The sequence below is a fragment of the Jaculus jaculus genome, chromosome 8 (assembly GCF_020740685.1).
Source record: "Jaculus jaculus isolate mJacJac1 chromosome 8, mJacJac1.mat.Y.cur, whole genome shotgun sequence".
Taxonomy (NCBI): Eukaryota; Metazoa; Chordata; class Mammalia; order Rodentia; family Dipodidae; genus Jaculus; species Jaculus jaculus.
Genome location: NC_059109.1, coordinates 34,519,866 through 34,538,681, shown reverse-complemented (window position 1 = coordinate 34,538,681; position 18,816 = coordinate 34,519,866). Strand labels below are relative to the sequence as shown.

Genomic DNA, 18,816 nt, shown 5'->3' with positions numbered 1-18,816 from the left:
AGTATATGCATGTATATGTGACATATATATACAGGATATAAATTTGGTATGCTGAAGATACACGTACCTATGAAACAGTATACCACTCAGCCTTTTTTTTTTTTTGGCTTTTCAAGGTAGGATCTCACTGTAGCTCAGGCTGGCCTGAAATTCACTATGTAGTTTCAGGCTGGCCTTGAACTCATGGCAATCCTCCTAGCCCTGCCTCCCAAGTGCTGGGATTAAAGGCATGCGCCACCACACCCAGCAACAAATTCTGTCATTTTTAATCAACATGTGATACCCTGGTTTCTCCTCAAATCATATAAATCTTTCATCTTTCACTTTATAATCAGGTGACTTTCTGTCTCTCACACAAGATAGAATCTCAAAATGTTAAATTAAAAGCGAATAATAACTGTTAGTTATTTCACCCAGGGTAGAGTGTGGTTTAAAGAGATGTTTGTCAAAGGGCATAAAATTTTATTCAGGAGTAAGTTCAGAAACTCTTTTGTATACCATAGTGGCTATAGCTAATAGTCTATTGTATATTGTGAGTTGCTGATACTACATTTGAAGTATTTCTCACTATAAAATAAATAATAATACATGTTAAATCACTTGATTTAGTTATTCCTTCATGTTTACATATTTTATAATATTATGTGGTCCACTATGAGCATACACAATAATTGCTCATAAAGTAAGTAAGTAAGTAAGTAAGTAAGTAAATAAATAAATAAATAAAGGATGCTTATGGGTTTATAGAAAATGTTCGTTCTTTAACACATCTGGCTTTCATTTCAGTGGGGCAGGAGCCTTTGGCCAATGAATATTTTATAGTGTTGAAGTTCCAGCTAATATTATCGAATGGGTGGTAGGGATACCAGTCAGGTAGCAATGTTTTGTTATAATTGTGCTAACCAAGTAAATGAACTCTAGGAGATGTGGGAACTGAGAAGTAGGAGAAGGACTAATGCAAGTAGTGGCGTGCCACAGCAGACAGAGGAGTCATGGATGTGGGTGGCACATCTTCTAAGCCTGGAAGGAAGATGAGAAGGGTGTGGAAGTAGATTTATGGGTTTGATGACAGGAAGGTGTGAAATTGATATTTGATATCTTTATTGTATTGGTAAATTCTATCATCTCTGGAAAATAAAGGAATGAATTAGAAAACCATTTAGATGTGCCATAGTTGCTAAGGGGGAGTGGAGACAAAACTGACAAGTGACATTTACATGCTCAGCAAAAGCGAAACATCTGATCTTTGACACAGCACCTATTCTTTGATCTGTCAGATCATCTGTAATGTTGCTCAGTAGATTTGGCACAGGGAATGAAAATGCAAATTGCAGGTTTTACTCTCATGAGTTAACATGTTCTTTTATTTTTTATTTGTTTTTTTTTTTTTCAAGGTAGAATCTCGCTCTAGCTCAGGCTGGCCTGGAATTCACTATGTAGTCTCAGGGTCGTCTGGGACTCCAAAGCTTCTCTTTCTTTAGCTCCCCAGTTCTGGGATTAAAGGTATGTGCCACGACGCCCAGTTTACATGGTATTTTTGAACACCAGTTTCGTCTCAAATACTATTCAAAGTGCTAAAGAAAAAACTTCTGATAGAATGTACAACCTCTATTATCTTGTATATCTTACAGACAAGAAGGAGTTAAAAAATAAATAAGGTTTGTGAATCAAATCACAAGTGATTAAAAAGAAGACAGAGAAGGGGAGTGATGGGAATTACTAGGTTAGGCAGGAAGTATGGGGAGGGCCTTTCCAGGAAAGTCTTGCAAAAATTACTTAAAAATCACTTAAACTCTGTGGGAATTGGAGCCTTTTGGATATCTGGCATATTTTAGGAGGAGCAAACATCAAGTACAAAGGTCCTAAAAGAGAAGCATGTCTGGCATGTTTCAAGAGTGGCAGAGAACCCAGTATGGTGAAAAGACTAATATGAGCAGTGGGTAAAGTGGTATCAATTGCAGTTAAAAGATAACAGGGTTGAGGGCTGATCTTGTATAGGGCCTTCTAAGTGATTAAAACTAACACTTGCTTGACATTTGTGATGCAGTACGCATTTTGTGTTGTCTTATTTAAATTCCTCTCTGTTCTTAACTTATTAACCAAGTTATATTATTATTATTTAAATTTCACAGATGCAGAAGCTGAAACATTGAGAGTTAATCTCCTATCTCATATTATCCAGTCTGTGGTAGAACTTTAATCTGAATTCCATTTGTCTTTTATTTATTTATTTATTTATTTATTTATTTATTTATTTATTTATTGAGACAGAATCTTTAAAGTTCTGGCCTTGAATCCCAGCACCTTTTCTTCACCTCCTGCTTGGATTACAAGTGTGAGCCACACATTGTTTTCTTTTTCTTTTTGCTTTTTGTTTCTTGTTTTGTTTTGTTTTCATGCTGAGCATTATAAGCAGTGCTTTGCACATGCTAGGAAACCACTCTACCAACTGAGCATTATCCATAGCTCTATCTAACTTCTTTTATGGAGAAAAAGTCACGCCTGTTCTAACTGACTTTGAATTAGTCATCCTTCTGCATAAGACTGAGGAACTGATGCTATATAACACCAGACCTGATTCCATTACCCCATTAGTCTAATATTCATATCCCTGTTCTTCCCTTGCCTGAGTCCCAGCTTTATTGAGGCATAATTTGTAAATAAAAATTGTATATGTTTAATGCATTCGACCCTAAGTTTTAATCCACTTGTAAATTTGAAATCACTACAATCAAGGCAATGAAGATGTCTATACTTCAAATAAATAACACCTCTTTGTTTCTGTTCCTCTCTACCTCTTTTTCCTGTCTTTTTCTCTTACCTCCCTGGCATGACCTATACTCCTAAAAATGCAGCACACAGATGGATCAGGTCTATAGGAATTTGGTGCTAAGAAATTACTGGTCAAATTAAATGGGAATGTACATAGTACTTTGTAGTAATTTAATGAGAGTAGACAGTAAGGCAATGGAGTAAGTAGGTGTTGGACTGGTGAGACAAGGATTGTGACAAAAAGATGATGATGATATTTTTAAATGATAGAAAAACCTGTACCTCACATACTCTTAGACAAGACACATGAAGAAAGTGGCATAATGAGTATAATGGTGTGAGTGAAATAAAATGCAGAGCAAGGTCAGTGATTCAATAAAGGGGACTAAATTATGAAATAGCCATAAGGAGGAAGACCTTGTTTTATAGAGAAACAATTGAGGACTAGAAAAGTAAATGCTGATCCCAGGGTCATATAGCCAGTTACATAACAGTTTGGGGTGGGAAGTTCAGTCTGCCCAGCCATTCTTGCTGAATAATCGTCTGCTGGTTACTTATCCTCTGTCTAAAGGGAGTTTTGGTAGTTAATATATAAATACAATCTAGCAAAACCCACTGCAATTGCACAGCTCCACAGAAATATTAAAAAACATCTTGACCTCTGAGTTTCTCCCCCACAGTCCTTTACCAGAGCTCCCTGTGCTTCTTGGCTACAAAGTTGTGCATGTTCCATTGATGCCAGGTAGGTCCTCTGATGGAGACAGCTAAGGTCACTCTCAGGGAAATTCTTGCTGAGTAGAGATCTAGTAAGACTTAAAATAAAAAATATTTCTGGTAGGTAAATAAGACACAGATGAAAAATGAAACCAGCATGTGACTAGGCATAATTCATAGCAACTATTTTTATAAGACAGTTCCTAGCAGGTAACCCTCATGAAAGCCTGGATTTAGTTAAAGTGCAAGTAGGTGAAGTTAGTAATCATAGTTTTTGATTTTGAATTTTTTGTAGCTTGCCAATAGTTTATTACAGTATAATTTCTACTAGGTATATGTACCAGAGAAGTTTTAGATTAAATAATCTAGGTTTTCTGAAGGGTAAACAATATTTAATGTAGCATTTGTGCAAAATATTTTTGGTAGATATCTTGATAACAGTATACAGTTTTATGTTTTATGAAATACCAATTTTTAACTCTAAAAGAATCACAATAGTCTATTTCTAATACTTGTATTATCTTGTGCAAACATTGAAACTCTTGATTAATATTTAACTAGAAGAAGTACACTCAACTCAAGGACAGAATCAGTTTCAAGGTTCAGGCTGAGGTGTCTTGAGGATTAGATTTCAGGTTGCATAGAGAATTCCCCAAGACGAAGGGTACTGGATATAGCTGAAAGTAGGAGCCATCTTGGACCTCCAGAGAATGTGGACTGGATATAAGATCTTAATCTTCTCTTATCTGACTACGGAAATTTGCACAGAAAGGCATTATTTATCTGCAAAAGTAGTAGACCTGGGAGTGTATTTCACAAGGAATCACACAAGTGTGGAAGGTACTCGATTCAAAAGAGCCATTTTCCAAGGGCAATACTGTAAAAGTTTTGGTTGTTGTGAAGACAGAGATGACGGCTGTGTCACTCATTTCTATGAGGCAAATGCATTGTGTTACTGTGATAGTTTCTGTGAAAGGGAAAATTCTGATTGCTGTCCTGATTACAAGTCCTTTTGCCGTGAAGAGAAAGAATGGCCTCCTCATACACAGCCATTGTATCCGGAAGGTAGGCTTTGGTAATGTGCCTGGGCATTAACCCAATGCAGTACCAGATCAGACAACTTTATCTTCCTTTCTTTCCTTTCCTTTCTCTATTCTTCCCCTCCTCCTTTCTCCTCTCTTCTCCTCTTCTTTACTTCTTTCTTCAATGAAATTTAAATGATAGCATATATATATGGTCTTTGGAATTTCAAATTGTTTTGGTTTAGAATATAAGGGCATCTACACTTTATGGGTGTATGGGAAGCACTGGGACTAGCTCTCATCGGATGTGGGTGGGTATTGTTCAAGAGCCTGTTTTGAATACTATTTTATAAACAATAACTTAAGACTCTTTTTCAGTATGTTGATAAAGTCAAGCATTTTGAGTAGTATTCTTAGAGAATCTTATGAAAGTTAAATAGCCAATCACCAACAAATTCATTGAACACTTTTTCTCATGTGACATTTTACTTATCATTTCTCCAGTCTTATGTATCTCTAACATTAGAATCTGTAGTCTTAGCAATGGAAATCAAACCAATAGAAAGCAAAATAACATCACTCACTTTCCCTGTCTCATGTAAAATGAACTCTTTATGTATATCTTTTCTTTGGTTTATCAGTTTTGTATTATGTTTTGTAGTTTTGTTTTGTTTTGCTGAGTAGTGATTACCCCCTCAAGAATGGGGCTGCTTTTTAGAAAAACACAAATGATATCGGAAATAACCACAACAATTTCTGCAAAAGATTAAGAATGTAGAGTCATATAAAAATATGACACTCCAGGGCTAGAGTTAAGCGCTTGCCTGTGAAGCCTAAGGATCCTGGTTTGAGGCTCGATTCCCCAGGACCCACATTAGCCAGATGCACAAGGGGGCACACGTGTCTGGAGTTCATTTGCAGTGGCTTGAAGCCCTGACATGCGCTCTCTCTCTCTCTCTCTCTCTCTCTCTCTTTCTGCCTCCTTCTCTGTGTTGCTCTCAAATAAACAAAAATAAACAAACAAACAAAAGGTTTTTAAAAATATGACACTCTAGATATTTGTGTTTTGTTTTGTCAGTAATTGAATATTATCTTCTGTTACTTTGAGATTTGGCTTGCTACATTTCCAGATTGGGCTCAAATCCTTGGGCTTCCTGAGTAGCTGAGATTACTGCTGTGCCAAGCCTCACTTAATATGATCATGCTATAGTGCTCTTCTCCTTTGGCTTTCTTTCTTTTTTCTTTCTTCTTATTTTTTCTTTCTTTCATCATTTCTTTCTCTTCCTTTTGGAAATGTTCACTCTATAACCTAAACTGTTCTAGAACCCACTATTCAGTTCAGGTTGGCTGTAAATGTATAGTCATCTTCTATCCATAGCCTCTAGAGAGCAGAGATTACAGGTGGGAGCCAGTACATCTGGCTCAGCTGTAATGCTCTTGATTTACTAAATGTATTTGTGCTTTTCTTATTTAAGAAGAGTAATTGCTAGTTTTTCAGTATATCTATTTGCTTGAAAGCTACCATGTTGCAACTATTTCACAATAGTGTCATATATTAGATAGAACACATATGGCCAAGCATAGTTTTTACCCCACTCATTATGGAGAGAAGCAATTACTCATTTTGTTTAGTAGCAAAAAGTTCACATTAAACTGTAATTACTCCCATGAAGGTAATTTTTCTTTCTGTTTTATCTTGCTTTTGGAAGTAATTGGTTGAAAAGAAAGTGTATTAAGTACAATTGGAAATAGTTCAAAATTAACTAAAATTAAAAGAAAATAGCATTTATATTGTTTTTTGTGCATGAAGAAATTTTCTCATGATTTTATGATACTTATGCATTGATTTATTGATTTTCAAATAGTCTAGCTGCATGACTATGCATTTCTTTCTTTTTTATTGAGACATTAGATATATGAATATGTTGCAAATTGGTCATATTAACACCAGATTTTATTCTTATGCTCCCTTGCCCACATCTCCATTTCACCAAGGGCGCTTATCCTTGGGATTATAGATAATTACTGTGGGGTCATTGATGCACTGGTCATTCCTTGTAGGGAGGACAATGACTCAGAGTATACCTGACCTCATTACACTCTTTACATTGCACCCCATTTTCCACAATGTTCCCTGAGTCTTGCAGGGCATGTATAAGTCTCCTTTAGTGTTGAATTCTCAACAGTCTTTGCTTTTCTGTTTTGAGTGACCTTGCTGTGTACTACAATCTCCCTTGAGGAAGCTCTCAGGGTAGCAGTGAAAGCAGCACTCATATTTAACCCCACTTCTTTTGTAATGTTTTCTGAACCCTGGAAGATATGATAGAGATGACTCATCTCATGCTAGGCAGCCACTGCAAATGAACTCCAGATGTGTGCACCCCCTTGTGCATCTGGCTAACTTGGATCCTGGGGAATCGAGCCTTGAACCAGGGTCCTTAGGCTTCACAATCAAGCGCTTAAGCACTAAACCATCTCTCCAGCCCACAGCCTCTCCTTTTATCCAAGAATAGTGTAAGCTTCCCTTTAAGGTATATGACCTTTAAAGTCAAAGGCTTATTTATGACTGGTTTCTCAGTACCAGGTATGAAATTCCATCCCGGTGAGTGAGTCTCACACCCAGATAGCAGTTGATTACCACAATAAACCATGTGCCACTACTGCACTGGTGTGTATATCTTGCCTAGATGGTTGATTTTCTTCCTTGCAGTATCCAATGCTTGATCACAGTGTTGGTGATTTTTACCCTTTAGTAGCTCTAATAGTAATTTATAGCCCTATGAGAGCTAGCCAGCATAGAGCTGGCTTCTATCATAATGCTAACATGATTTCTCAGTATCCTGTGACCACAGTCAATGGTGCTTTCAGCAATAGTGTCTTATTTACCATTTAGCTCTGGTGGGTATCCAAGTGTCTTAACAGTGGACTGCACTGTTTTCCAGTCTTCATAAGCCTCTCTGAACAATAGCTCACTGTAGGGAGAATCTCATTTTGGGCATTTGACAACATTCTATGGTTTTAGAGTAAAGCTTTCTTTGCCCCTGCAGGGAGATTCTGCCAAATTTACACATACATACACACATACACACACACACACACACACACACACACACACACACACACACACACACACAGTCTATCTTTCTTTCTCTCTTCCTTGCTTTCTGTTTCTCTCTTTTAAAGAGAGTTGTATTCTTTTAATTAGCTAACCATAATTAACTTTGTCTGTCTTTTTTGTTGTTGATGTTTTTACATTGTGCCTATCCCATGAACTGTTTAGGCCAACAAATTGAAACTGTAAATTATCTCAAGGGTTAAAAATCAATGTGCTGATTCTCTCCTCAGGATCTGAGTCCATCTGTAAAAGAGAAGCAAATTCTCCAACAGAGAGTGAAGTCAGCACTAGATAAATAGGATAAATATTATTATTTTAGAGAGAGTTTAATAGGTGTAGGCCCTCATGAAGCCCACAATTGGTGGGAGCTTGATAATGGAGAGCAGGCCCAATCTTTGGATATGGTTCTGACTTGTTTCCCAGCTCTAGCTATGGGTTCTATCCCACTGAGCAGGTCAGTTAGCCAAATCAAGAGCATTTGGTTACCCACCATGGCTAGCACCACTATTGTGCTTGTGTGAGCATTATGTCAGTTTGTTTACTGCTGAGTAGCTTAGACCACAAGTTGTTTGTACAGATGTTGGTCATTTTCTCCTAGTCACTCATGCAGCCAGCCTATCACACCTAATTGGGGCCCCAACTGAAACCAAGAGTAATTGGGGTAAATGAGCAAGAGTGTTACTTTCTTGGTGAACCTAATACCAGCACAGGGGTGAAGCTGATAGACACAAAGAACACTCAACTCCCATCAATCCAGTTATCCAGAGACACAGATACTCCCAAGACCTCATCACTGAAGTGCACCTAAAACAAACCTATCATGGCTGAGGGAATTTTGCAGAAGAGGGGGCGGAAAGATTGTTACAGCCACACGTTGGGACATTATGCACAGACACATTGCCTTTTACCCATAACTGATGGCTCACCCCACAAGGCACAACCCACATTCCCCAGTGAGGAGGGTCCCGGCGGAGGAGATAGGACAGGGAGGAGAACAGGGTGGTGGCTAACGATGGTACCAAAATGGCTTTATATACACTGTGTATATAACTAATGATAATAATTAATAATAATGATAATAAATCAATGTGCTACTTTTATATTAAGTTTAAAGAGAGTGTATTTCATTCCTACCTTCCTTCTGTTTCTCACATATCTGATGGTAATTCTAACACCTTGAAGATTTCAAATGTCAGATACTGTAAACCATAGATATATACATTAAAATAGAAGTAGTATGATATTCCAGACACAATCTTTTTGTGAAATTAGATATTATGGAAAAGTCTAGCATGCCATCTGTTGTGAACAGAGTAAGATAATTTGACAGCACATTACTCTATGATGGTGTTGGTAAATATGTACTTAAACATGTAAGTATAATAATACTTATTTACCTCTTCATTGCCTCCTTAACCACACACCAAATTCTTCTGCATTTAATGGCCTTCATAAAAAAATATGTATTAGTAAAGACACACAAAGAAATTCTTATAACTCCAGTAAATTGTATGAAATATTCACTCCTTGTTCTAGTATGCGTTACTATGTCTACACTGCAAAAAATTACTAGAGATGGGCTGGAGAGATGGCTTAGCAGTTAAGTGCTTGCCTGTGAAGCCTAAGGACTCCGGTTCGAGGCGCGGTTCCCCAGGTCCCACGTTAGCCAGATGCACAAGGGGGCGCAACGTCTGGAGTTCCTTTGCAGAGGCTGGAAGCCCTGGCGCGCCCATTCTCTCTCTCTCCCTCTATCTGTCTTTCTCTCTGTGTCTGTCGCTCTCAAATAAATAAATAAATAATTTTTTTTAAAAAAAGAAAAAAATACTAGAGATACATTTGATAATATCAGAGATATAGGACTGTAATACCTTCACTGTGGGTATCAGGGAATAACAATTCTTCTTAAGTGACTGGCACAGGACACAGGACAAGTATTAATCTGAAGGCATGGGGTCTAATAGTACATATAATTTTTCCTTTAAGATATAATTAAGTATATACTGTGAGCTATAAAGTTGGACTGTGACACTGGAATATTTTGTCTAATACCCATAACTTTAACACTATTAATTTAATCATTGAGAACTGATTATTTATATCCATTATGCTGATTAACAAGCCACTGATTTTTATAAATGAAAGTCCACTTTTATACTCATTATGCTAAGTCTAGTGTTAATGAAAACATGGATAATGGAAGTACTTATTGCAGCAGCCCTGAAGTCTGACCTTTGAGGATGAATGCTAGTGTTCACCCCTGGGGTCTAGATTTCTGACTAAAGCAAGTGACTGCTTTTCCCACAGTTCAGTTATCACAGAATTCACTGTGATAAAATATTTTAAAATAAAGAAAATATACCATATTATTATCTTGAATCAAATAAACGGGACCAACTACTTCACTCTCCAAATACACGACTTGCACAATCTGTCCTAAAGATTGTTAACTTTTTAAAACTTCCTTAATTTCAGAATTTTAGTCATTATTTTGATTTGTTGTATTGGTCAAGAGGCTACAAGTATAAACGATCTAAGAGACTCATTTGAAGATGCTTTATACTTATTTTGCTGCAAAACAGGAATTCTCTCATCTCTCCATCATAATAATTTTCAACCTAGCTCCATCTGGAAAAGTAAAATAAAATGCTTTTATTTTCTTCCAAATCTCTCCTGAACCCATTCCTACAAGTCACCCTTTGCTCCTCTACTGATGCCTTTCTTGATGAGGTCATTGGCACCTTTCACAATATCAAATGCAATTTGGTTTATACTTTCTCGATCCTAAACCCTCAGTAGTACTGAAAACCGCTGGCCATTTGTTTATTTAAAATACTCTCTTCCTTTGTGCTTTGTGGTACCACCTCTCATGAACTCCTTTTCCTTTAAGCCACTCCTTTCTGATTGCCTTTCTTTGACAGCCAGGAATTTTCAGTTCATTCCTAGACTACTTTTTCTCCTACCATATACACATTCTCTCTTAGGTTTAAGATATATAAATTGCATGTTTTCATGTTTTAGTTGTGCTCTGACATTGAGGAAATGTTGGACATCTGTCAATGACCCTCAACACCTCCATTTACATGTCTATAATCAATTCAGTCTAAATCTAATTTGCATATAACATAACTCAGAGCCTCACATGCCAGGCAAGTGGCCTTCCACTCAGCTACTACACTTCAGGTCTTATACCTATTGATTTCTTTGGAACAAGCCAATTCCTTAATACAGGGATTGCTCATTTGCCCCTCTTTTGCTTAAGTCAAAATTCAAATGAAACATACTGTTTCCTCGTTTTCCTTATCTAACACCTGAAGACAATCTATGAGTGAGTACCATTTGCCTTGCCTCTAAGTTATATCCATTCATTTATTTATGTCCTTGATAATGTAATTTTATTCCTTCATTCTTCTGGGAAACCATCATCACCAGCCCTAGAATCATGAAGGCAAAGTTTTGATAGATTCATTTGGAGTAAGCCCTTATGGTCATTCTTAAACATTGATGGAAAACAAGCTGGGGGATTTTATTTATTTATTATATAATGTTTGATGTTTGTTTTAATTTTTTAAGTCAACAGTTTTCATACATACATATCATGTATTTTGATCATAATACTTTCCCATTACATTTTTTTGCCCTGATTTCCCCATTTCCTTCTACTGAGCTCTTTCTATCCAACTAGTATTGCTTTTATTTTGGTGTAGTTTTCTATTTTTCTTTTTTTTTGCCCTCCTCCATCACAAAATGCAGATGGACCCAATATTGTGTAGGTTTTGTATAGGTAATGAAAAACACTCTGAGTACATTAATGCAATGGCCACCTCTTGTCCACATGATGGCACCCCAAAGCACTACTTTCTGTTCTTTGATTCTTACATTCTTTCTGCAACCTCTTCCAAAGTGTTCCCTGAGCAGTTTAGGGTGTGTTAGAGATTTCTCATTTAGTACTAAGCACTCAACTGTCACTACTTCTCAGCACTAACAGGAGTTCTGAGTCACCCTCTGGGAAATTTAAGTCAGAGGTAGTATGGTTTAAAAGACCTGTATCAATGGTGAGTGTACAGTGCAGAGTTGAGGAGGTAGTAGCAAAGGATGGAGTGCAGCATCCCCATAGTCAGAGATACCTGGTTCTGGCTTTGTCACCAAACCAACACTCAATTAAAATCAAAGTGAACATAGCTTCTCGGAGTTAGTTCTGATGTGGCATTAAGAAAGTATGCCTATGAAATGGAATACTTGTTAACATGATTAAGTGCTAATAGTTTGGATTAGACTTCTTGATCTTCCATTATTGATCATAAAATAATTCTTTGGAATACAAGTCAGAGAAGGGGCAGATTTTCCTTTCTGACTTCTATAATTTCTATTCCCTTCATCCATATAACTAGTGTGTTGAACTCTCAGGATTCATGACATGTGGTGCAAAGGCTGCTGTTTTTTTCTTGTTGTTGTTGTTGTTTGCTTTGTATGTTTTTCTTTGGTCTCTACTCTCTCTTTGAACATGATTGGGAAAATATTTCCTCTGCTTCTTAGTGAACAGTTGGATGGCCATAAAATTTTCTGTTGTTCTTAGTTAATAAAATGATATAGGGTCTCTGTAAGCATAGTGTTAAAATGTTTCTTTATTGATTATTTAGAAAAAAATAAAGAATTTAAGTCCAAAGGATCAGAACTATTTTCAGTGACATTGTGACTAGCAGTTAAATCACACCACTGAAAGACCTTTTGAAACATGAATGATTTTATAAGTAAAAGATTAGAACATCTTTTGTTTAATTAGTGACTACCACACAAACTAGAGTTCCTTTTGCTAATTCCATATTAATGTTGAAATTTTTTAAAAGTATGTTTAAAACAATGATTCAGCTTGTAACCCAGGTATTATTTTCACAATATCTTAATGATGTTTTTCACATTGTGATAATTCATCATTGTCCTCTTTTCAGTAGTTTTCATAATCTTGCAAACAAGTTAAGTCCTCAGTGAATAGTTAGGAGTCACTTGAATTGTGGCGACAAATGACCACAATTTTGCTGATGTTATAGATTTTTGGTTATCCAGAGAAAAAAATAAGAATTATATTTTCAGGCAGACTCAATGAAATAACCATGCATTTTGTTCTACAATTATGAGGTTTAGTTTATCTGTCATTAATTTTACACATGTATAAGATTTGATCAATATTTTAAAATCAAATGTCATAAATTGATATAAATATTCTTATGCTTTCTACCTATTTAAAATAGTAGCTATTTGGGGACATAGCTAGTGAGCAACTCAGTGGTAATATAGATTTCATTGTTCACAGATACTCTTTTCTGCAATACAATACACAATGATAAAATATCAGGGGACAAGATCAGAAATTGATATCCACCATGACACAACCCAGTTGTGGATTTCTATCAGATTGGCACAAATAGTTTTGTCATGTTCTGAAAGCTAAAGACACTTCTAGATGACTTGTCATACAGCTGACTTGCTCAGTGTGGTTTTCACTTGTGTCTGTGTTACAGGTTGCTTCCGAGATGGCAGTCGTTATGAAGAAGGATCAGTAATAAGAGAAAACTGCAATTCCTGGTAATAACTTTAAGTGACAGAGAACTAAATTCTTCTGTATGCGAATGTTTCCTTCAGACAGAATGCCTTTCTATGATCAAAACACGCATTTAAACATATTTAGGGAGACTCTCACACCATAAAATCTTCACATACTGTAAATTTCTGGTAAGCGTATTTAAGGAATATTAAAAATGTAACTATACATATATTTTAATGCTTGAATAATTTTTTTTAAATTATTTATTTATTTATTTGAGAGCGACAGACACAGAGAGAAAGACAGATAGAGGGAGAGAGAGAGAATGGGCGCGCCAGGGCTTCCAGCCTCTGCAAACGAACTCCAGACGCGTGCGCCCCCTTGTGCATCTGGCTAACGTGGGACCTGGGGAACCAAGCCTCGAACCGGGGTCCTTAGGCTTCACAGGCAAGCACTTAACCGCTAAGCCATCTCCTTCAGCCCTTGAATAATTTTTATAATGAGTATTATACAGTCTTCATTAATAATATCTCTTAATCATTAATGTTTGGGTAGCCTTCAGGCAAACTGAATTTTAGAGTATAATAATTTAAATAAAATCAGATGTTTGGACAGAGGAGATGGTTAAAGTGGTTACATGAACTTGTTTGCAAAGCCTGCTGGCCAAGGTTAAATTTCCCAGAATCCATGTAAAGTAGTCAGATGTACATAGGGACATATGTGTCTGAAGTTTATCAGGAGGTCCTAGAAGACCCATCCTCTCTATAAGCAAATAAATAAATAAAGAGAAGAGTATTTTTTAATGAGGTGGTTTTAAAAAATTGGCCCACAAACAGTTTCGAAATACAAACACACCAAATCTGTAGTCAAAATTGTCCTGTTTTTAAATTTTAGTGAATACTGAGTCATGTTAATTACCTGAAACAGAATAAGAACAAACTGAGTGATAGCTCTTGTATATGTTGTGATTTATTGTTGCCAACAATCAAGTAGCTGTATAGCCAATACTAGTCAAGAAAATATGTGTTTTTTTTTTTGTTTTCTTTTGGCTTCTCAAGAAAGGGTCTCCCTTTGCCAGGCTAACCTGGAGTTCACTGAGTATTCTCAGAGTGTCCTCAAACTCATGGCAATTCTCCTACCTCTGCCTCACAAGTGCTGGGATAAAATGCATGCACCTCCATTCCCATCTAGGAAATTATTTTTATGCCTTAATACTGTGTAATCTTATTAATAATTTGGAAATATTATATAAAATCCAGATTACTTTTGTATCTTTCATATATCTGCAGCACATGCTCAGGACAGAAATGGAAATGTTCCCAGCATTCATGCCTTGTTCATCCAGAAATAATTGAACACATCAATGAAGGAGACTATGGGTGAGAGAAATCATGCTGTATTGGCTTCTTGACACTTCCATTTACTTCTTAGGCTTAAAGCAATGTATTGCATATGATTACTTCTAATCATTGTCATTACTTGAGGAAGAGAGGGAGAGCAGTAGGAAGAGACTTTATTTAAAAAGGTATGTTTGGGGCTGGACCGATGGTTTAGCAGTTAAAGTGTTTGCCTGCAAAACCTAACAACCCAGGTTCGACTCTTTAGTTCCCACATAAGTCAGTTGCACAAGGTGATGCAAATGCACTAGGTCACATGTGTACAAGGTGGTGCAAGCATCTGGTATTCGATTACAGTGGCTAGAGGCCCTGTCATGCCAATTCTCTCTCTCTCTCTGTCTCTCTCTCTCTGTCTCTCTGTCTCTCTGTCTCTCTCTCTCTCTCTCGCTCTCTCTTATGCATTAAAAAAAGTCCAGTCTGTTACACTTGCCACCAAAAGAAGGTGTGTATGGACAAGAGAGATGGTACATTATTTAAAAGTGCTATGGTGTAGGCATAAGAACTTGAGTTCCATCTCCAGTCTTTACATGAAAAACTAGTCACGCTGTCACTCCTGTTATCCAAGTGCTGGATGGGGTAGAGACAGGAGGACTGCTGAGGCTCTCTCGTCAGCCAGTGTAACCTGTTGGGAGTTCCACGTTCAGTAAGAGGCTTTGTCACAAGGAAATAATATGGAAGTGATAGAGCAACACACAAACACACACACGAGTTCTCTAAACATGTGATGCGCAAGGCAAACTTTAAATGATTAAAAATTAAATGTACAAATGTATCAGAAGAAATCCAGAGTCTAATCTTAACACTATCCAGGAAGATCAAAGTCGTGGTGTAGGTATGGTGTGGGTGAGAAGACTGGAGGAAACTTTGCCTTGAATAAATGTTTTGGCAAAAGCAGAAAGTTGGAAAAATTTATTTTAGTCATGCTACCTATTTTCTACCCAGTGCTGCCTTACCCAAGCCAAACATATGTGCAGATGTAGAATATGTGCTAAGTATCACAGTGTTCTCTCTTGACAACATTCATAAAATGTTTAGAAAATTTCCATGAAATAACTAATACTTAGCAATTTTGCAACTCTGACCTGGTCAACCAAGCTAGAAAGTTCAATGTATTCAAAGGTAAATATATTTAATTATTTTAAAAGGTCATTTTACATAAATTTGCTGTTTTACACTGAAATCCTTTACAGAGTGTAAAGGATGTGTGTATATGTATATGTATATGTGTACGTATGTATTTATATATGTATGTATGTGTGTATATATGTTCTTTTATTCTTTTAAAGCAAGGTCTGTTGCCATCTTAGTCTTGGAACTCACTATGCAGGTCAGGCTGACCTCAAATTTATGTCAGTCCTCCGAATCCAGATTCCCAAGTGTTGGTATTATAGCTGTGAGCTACCATGCCTGGCTCTATATTCTTATTTATTAATTATTTATTTGAGGGAGAGAAAAACACACAGCAAAAGAATGGGTGTTCCAGTGCCTCCAGCCACTGCAAATGAACTCCAGACACAGGTGCCACATTGTGCATCTGACTTTATGTTGGTGCTGGGGAGTCAAATTTGGGTCTTTAGGTTTTGTAGACAAGCACCTTAACCACTAAGCCCCCTCTCCAGCCTCATATTCTCTGTTTAATGCATGTTGTATAGATGTAGAAGCATATGCATATGTGTGTGGAGGTAAAAGGACAATCTCAGTTGTCACCATCAAGAATGTTGTTCCCTGTCTTTGAGATAGGGTCTCTCTGGCTGGCCAGGAAGCCCTAGGGATTCTCATGCTTCTGTCTTCCCAGTGCTGAGATGACAAGCATGCACTAAAACTTTAAAGTGAGCACTAGGAAGCAAACTTAGCTCTTTACGCTTGCAAGGCAAGCACTTTAGCAAATGAGCTATCTCCACTGCCCTAGACTCTATATTCTTCATTTTGATGTATGCTTATATGGCCTTAGGTTCTTCCTATCAGCAATAATTAAAATGTGCCAAATATAGGAATACTATCTCGTGTACATGGATTTTTAGAATAATTGATAATATATCATCTCTGTAAAGAATAACTACTCTACAGTAACATTTCCATATGGTGAGATTTACTGTTATATAATTTTAGATATGGAAATTAACATGCATTTTTTGCATACGTATTCACATTTTTCTGCTTCGTGTGTATGGTAGATGGACAGCACAGAACTACAGTCAATTCTGGGGAATGACTTTGCAAGAAGGTTTCAAATTTCGCCTTGGCACCTTGCCACCTAGCCCCATGCTCCTGAGTATGAATGAAATGACAGTAAGTGTTCTTCTCCGTCATGCCTGTACCTGTGTTTGTTCAGGTGGATTTGTTTGTACGTTTAAAGAAATTTAAAATAACTATGAATTTTGAGGTTTCAGAGTTCTGAAAATATAAATTTTTATATCAATAATAATAAATTCTTTTTCTAAATCATTTTATCCTCCAAACGTTCCATGTGTGCCTTGTAGAGAGACTGAGAGTTCCTTTATACTGTAAGTACTTTCACAGCGACACAGATTGCACTCCTCATTGTGGCTAATAATGGTTTCACAGCAATGCAGATTTAAATGTTCATGGTGGTTGATTCTGACTGTTAACATGATTGGATTGGGAAATGCCTAGCAAAGCATAGAGGTAGTTACTGTATAAGAATATTTCCAGAACGTATCAATTAAGAAATGAATTTATACTCTAAGTATGGCATCTTATAAGCTTAGGATCTAGATGGAATAAAAGAAAGAAAAAAAGAGGAAACTTGCGCTGCACTTTTCTGCTTGGCCACTATGATGCAAGCTTCTCTGTTTCACCATGTCCCCCACAGTTTGATGACTAGACACCTCTGAGACTATAAGCCAAAGTAAATCCTCCCAGGCTAAAGTTTTCAGATATTCTGTCACAGCAAGAAAAGGTCTGATTAACACACAGTGCTAAAGCTTCACAAAGATGTTTATATTTTTCTTTTCATTTAGCTTATTTTCATCTTAATACTTGAGACAGTACTTCACTGTGTTCTAAAGGCTGGTGTGGATCTTGATGTGTAACTGAGACTGACCTTGTACTCATGATCCTACTATGATCCTACTAAATCACATTAATGCTGAAATTACATGAATATTCCATCTCACTCACCACACACATAAACACACACACACACACACACACAATGTGCACAAAGAGAGAGAGAGGGGGGTCATGGAGAGAGAGAGAGAGAGATGGAGAAAGAGAGAGAAAGAGAGAAAGAGAATGGGCACACTGCAGCCTCTAGCCACTATAAATGAACTCCAGATGCATGTTCTACTTTGTGTATCTGGCTTTACGTGGGTACAGGGAATCAAGCCCATCATCCAGGTAGTTTGGCTTTCAGGAAAGTGCCTTAACCACTAAGCAATCTTTCTAGACTCATATTTTCATTTTTAAACCAATGTTATTGAATTCATAAACACTTTGTTTTATATGTCTTAGATTATCCATTATCAATCAACCTCAGATATGGTTGCTATGATGATTAATAAAGCTTTATCCTCAAAAATTCTTATGTTCTGGGGAGATGACTTACTTTGTAAAGTGCTCAACTTGCAAGCATGAAGGCCAGATTTTAATCTAAAGAACTCACATAAAAAATATCTGAGTGTGGTTGCATTGTACTCCAAGTGCTGAGGAAAGGCTGAGGTTCACTGGCCAGCCAATCTAGATTGGTATCATTCTTTGGCTAAAGTCACTACTGGTTATTGATGTTCTACTGAGTATAATTAGAGAAATATTGTAGGTGTTGTACAGAGACTTCTATGATAATATGCTTATTTCTTTTAATGTGACAAGTAACAAAGAATAGTATGTGAATATGGGTGACTAGAGAAAGGCTACTTGGACATTTTAAATATAGAACTTTGTCAATGTCTCAGAAAAAATAATGGAAATAAATCATTTTGCCTTCCTGCAAGGATATTCACTGAGGTGCTTCTGAGCCAGCAGAAACATTACATGTGAAGACATATTAAAAGGTACATGTAGAGGCTAGGGAGTTGTCTCAGTAGATGAAAGTGCTTTGTTCTAAAACCTGTAGGCCTGTGTTCACTTCTCAAGCCACCCTCAGAAGATTGATGCAAAAAGTGGCCCAGGGGATGGAAAAATGGCTCAGCCATTAAGGCAATTACCTGCGAAGCCTAAGGAGCCAAGTTTTATTCCCCAGTACCCAAGTAAGCCAGATGCACATGGTGGTACATACATATGGAGGTTGTTTGCAAT

At 36.9% G+C, this 18,816-nt stretch overlaps 1 protein-coding gene across 5 annotated transcripts in view; it reads left to right on the top strand.

Moving 5' to 3' along the window:
• The first annotated feature begins 4,073 nt into the window (after positions 1 to 4,073).
• Tinag (tubulointerstitial nephritis antigen) overlaps positions 4,074 to 18,816 on the top strand; it is a 69,957-nt gene continuing 55,214 nt past the window's right edge. For 3 of the 5 annotated variants that reach the window (XM_045157209.1, XM_045157206.1, XM_045157207.1), the window contains exons 1-4: positions 4,074 to 4,551; positions 13,140 to 13,203; positions 14,452 to 14,541; positions 16,734 to 16,848. In XM_045157209.1, coding sequence (XP_045013144.1) covers positions 4,197 to 4,551; positions 13,140 to 13,203; positions 14,452 to 14,541; positions 16,734 to 16,848 — 624 coding nt within the window. In that variant the 5' untranslated portion in view covers positions 4,074 to 4,196. The remainder of the gene's footprint in view (positions 4,552 to 13,139; positions 13,204 to 14,451; positions 14,542 to 16,733; positions 16,849 to 18,816) is intronic. The other 2 variants (XM_004668204.3, XM_045157208.1) reach the window with 2 other exon arrangements.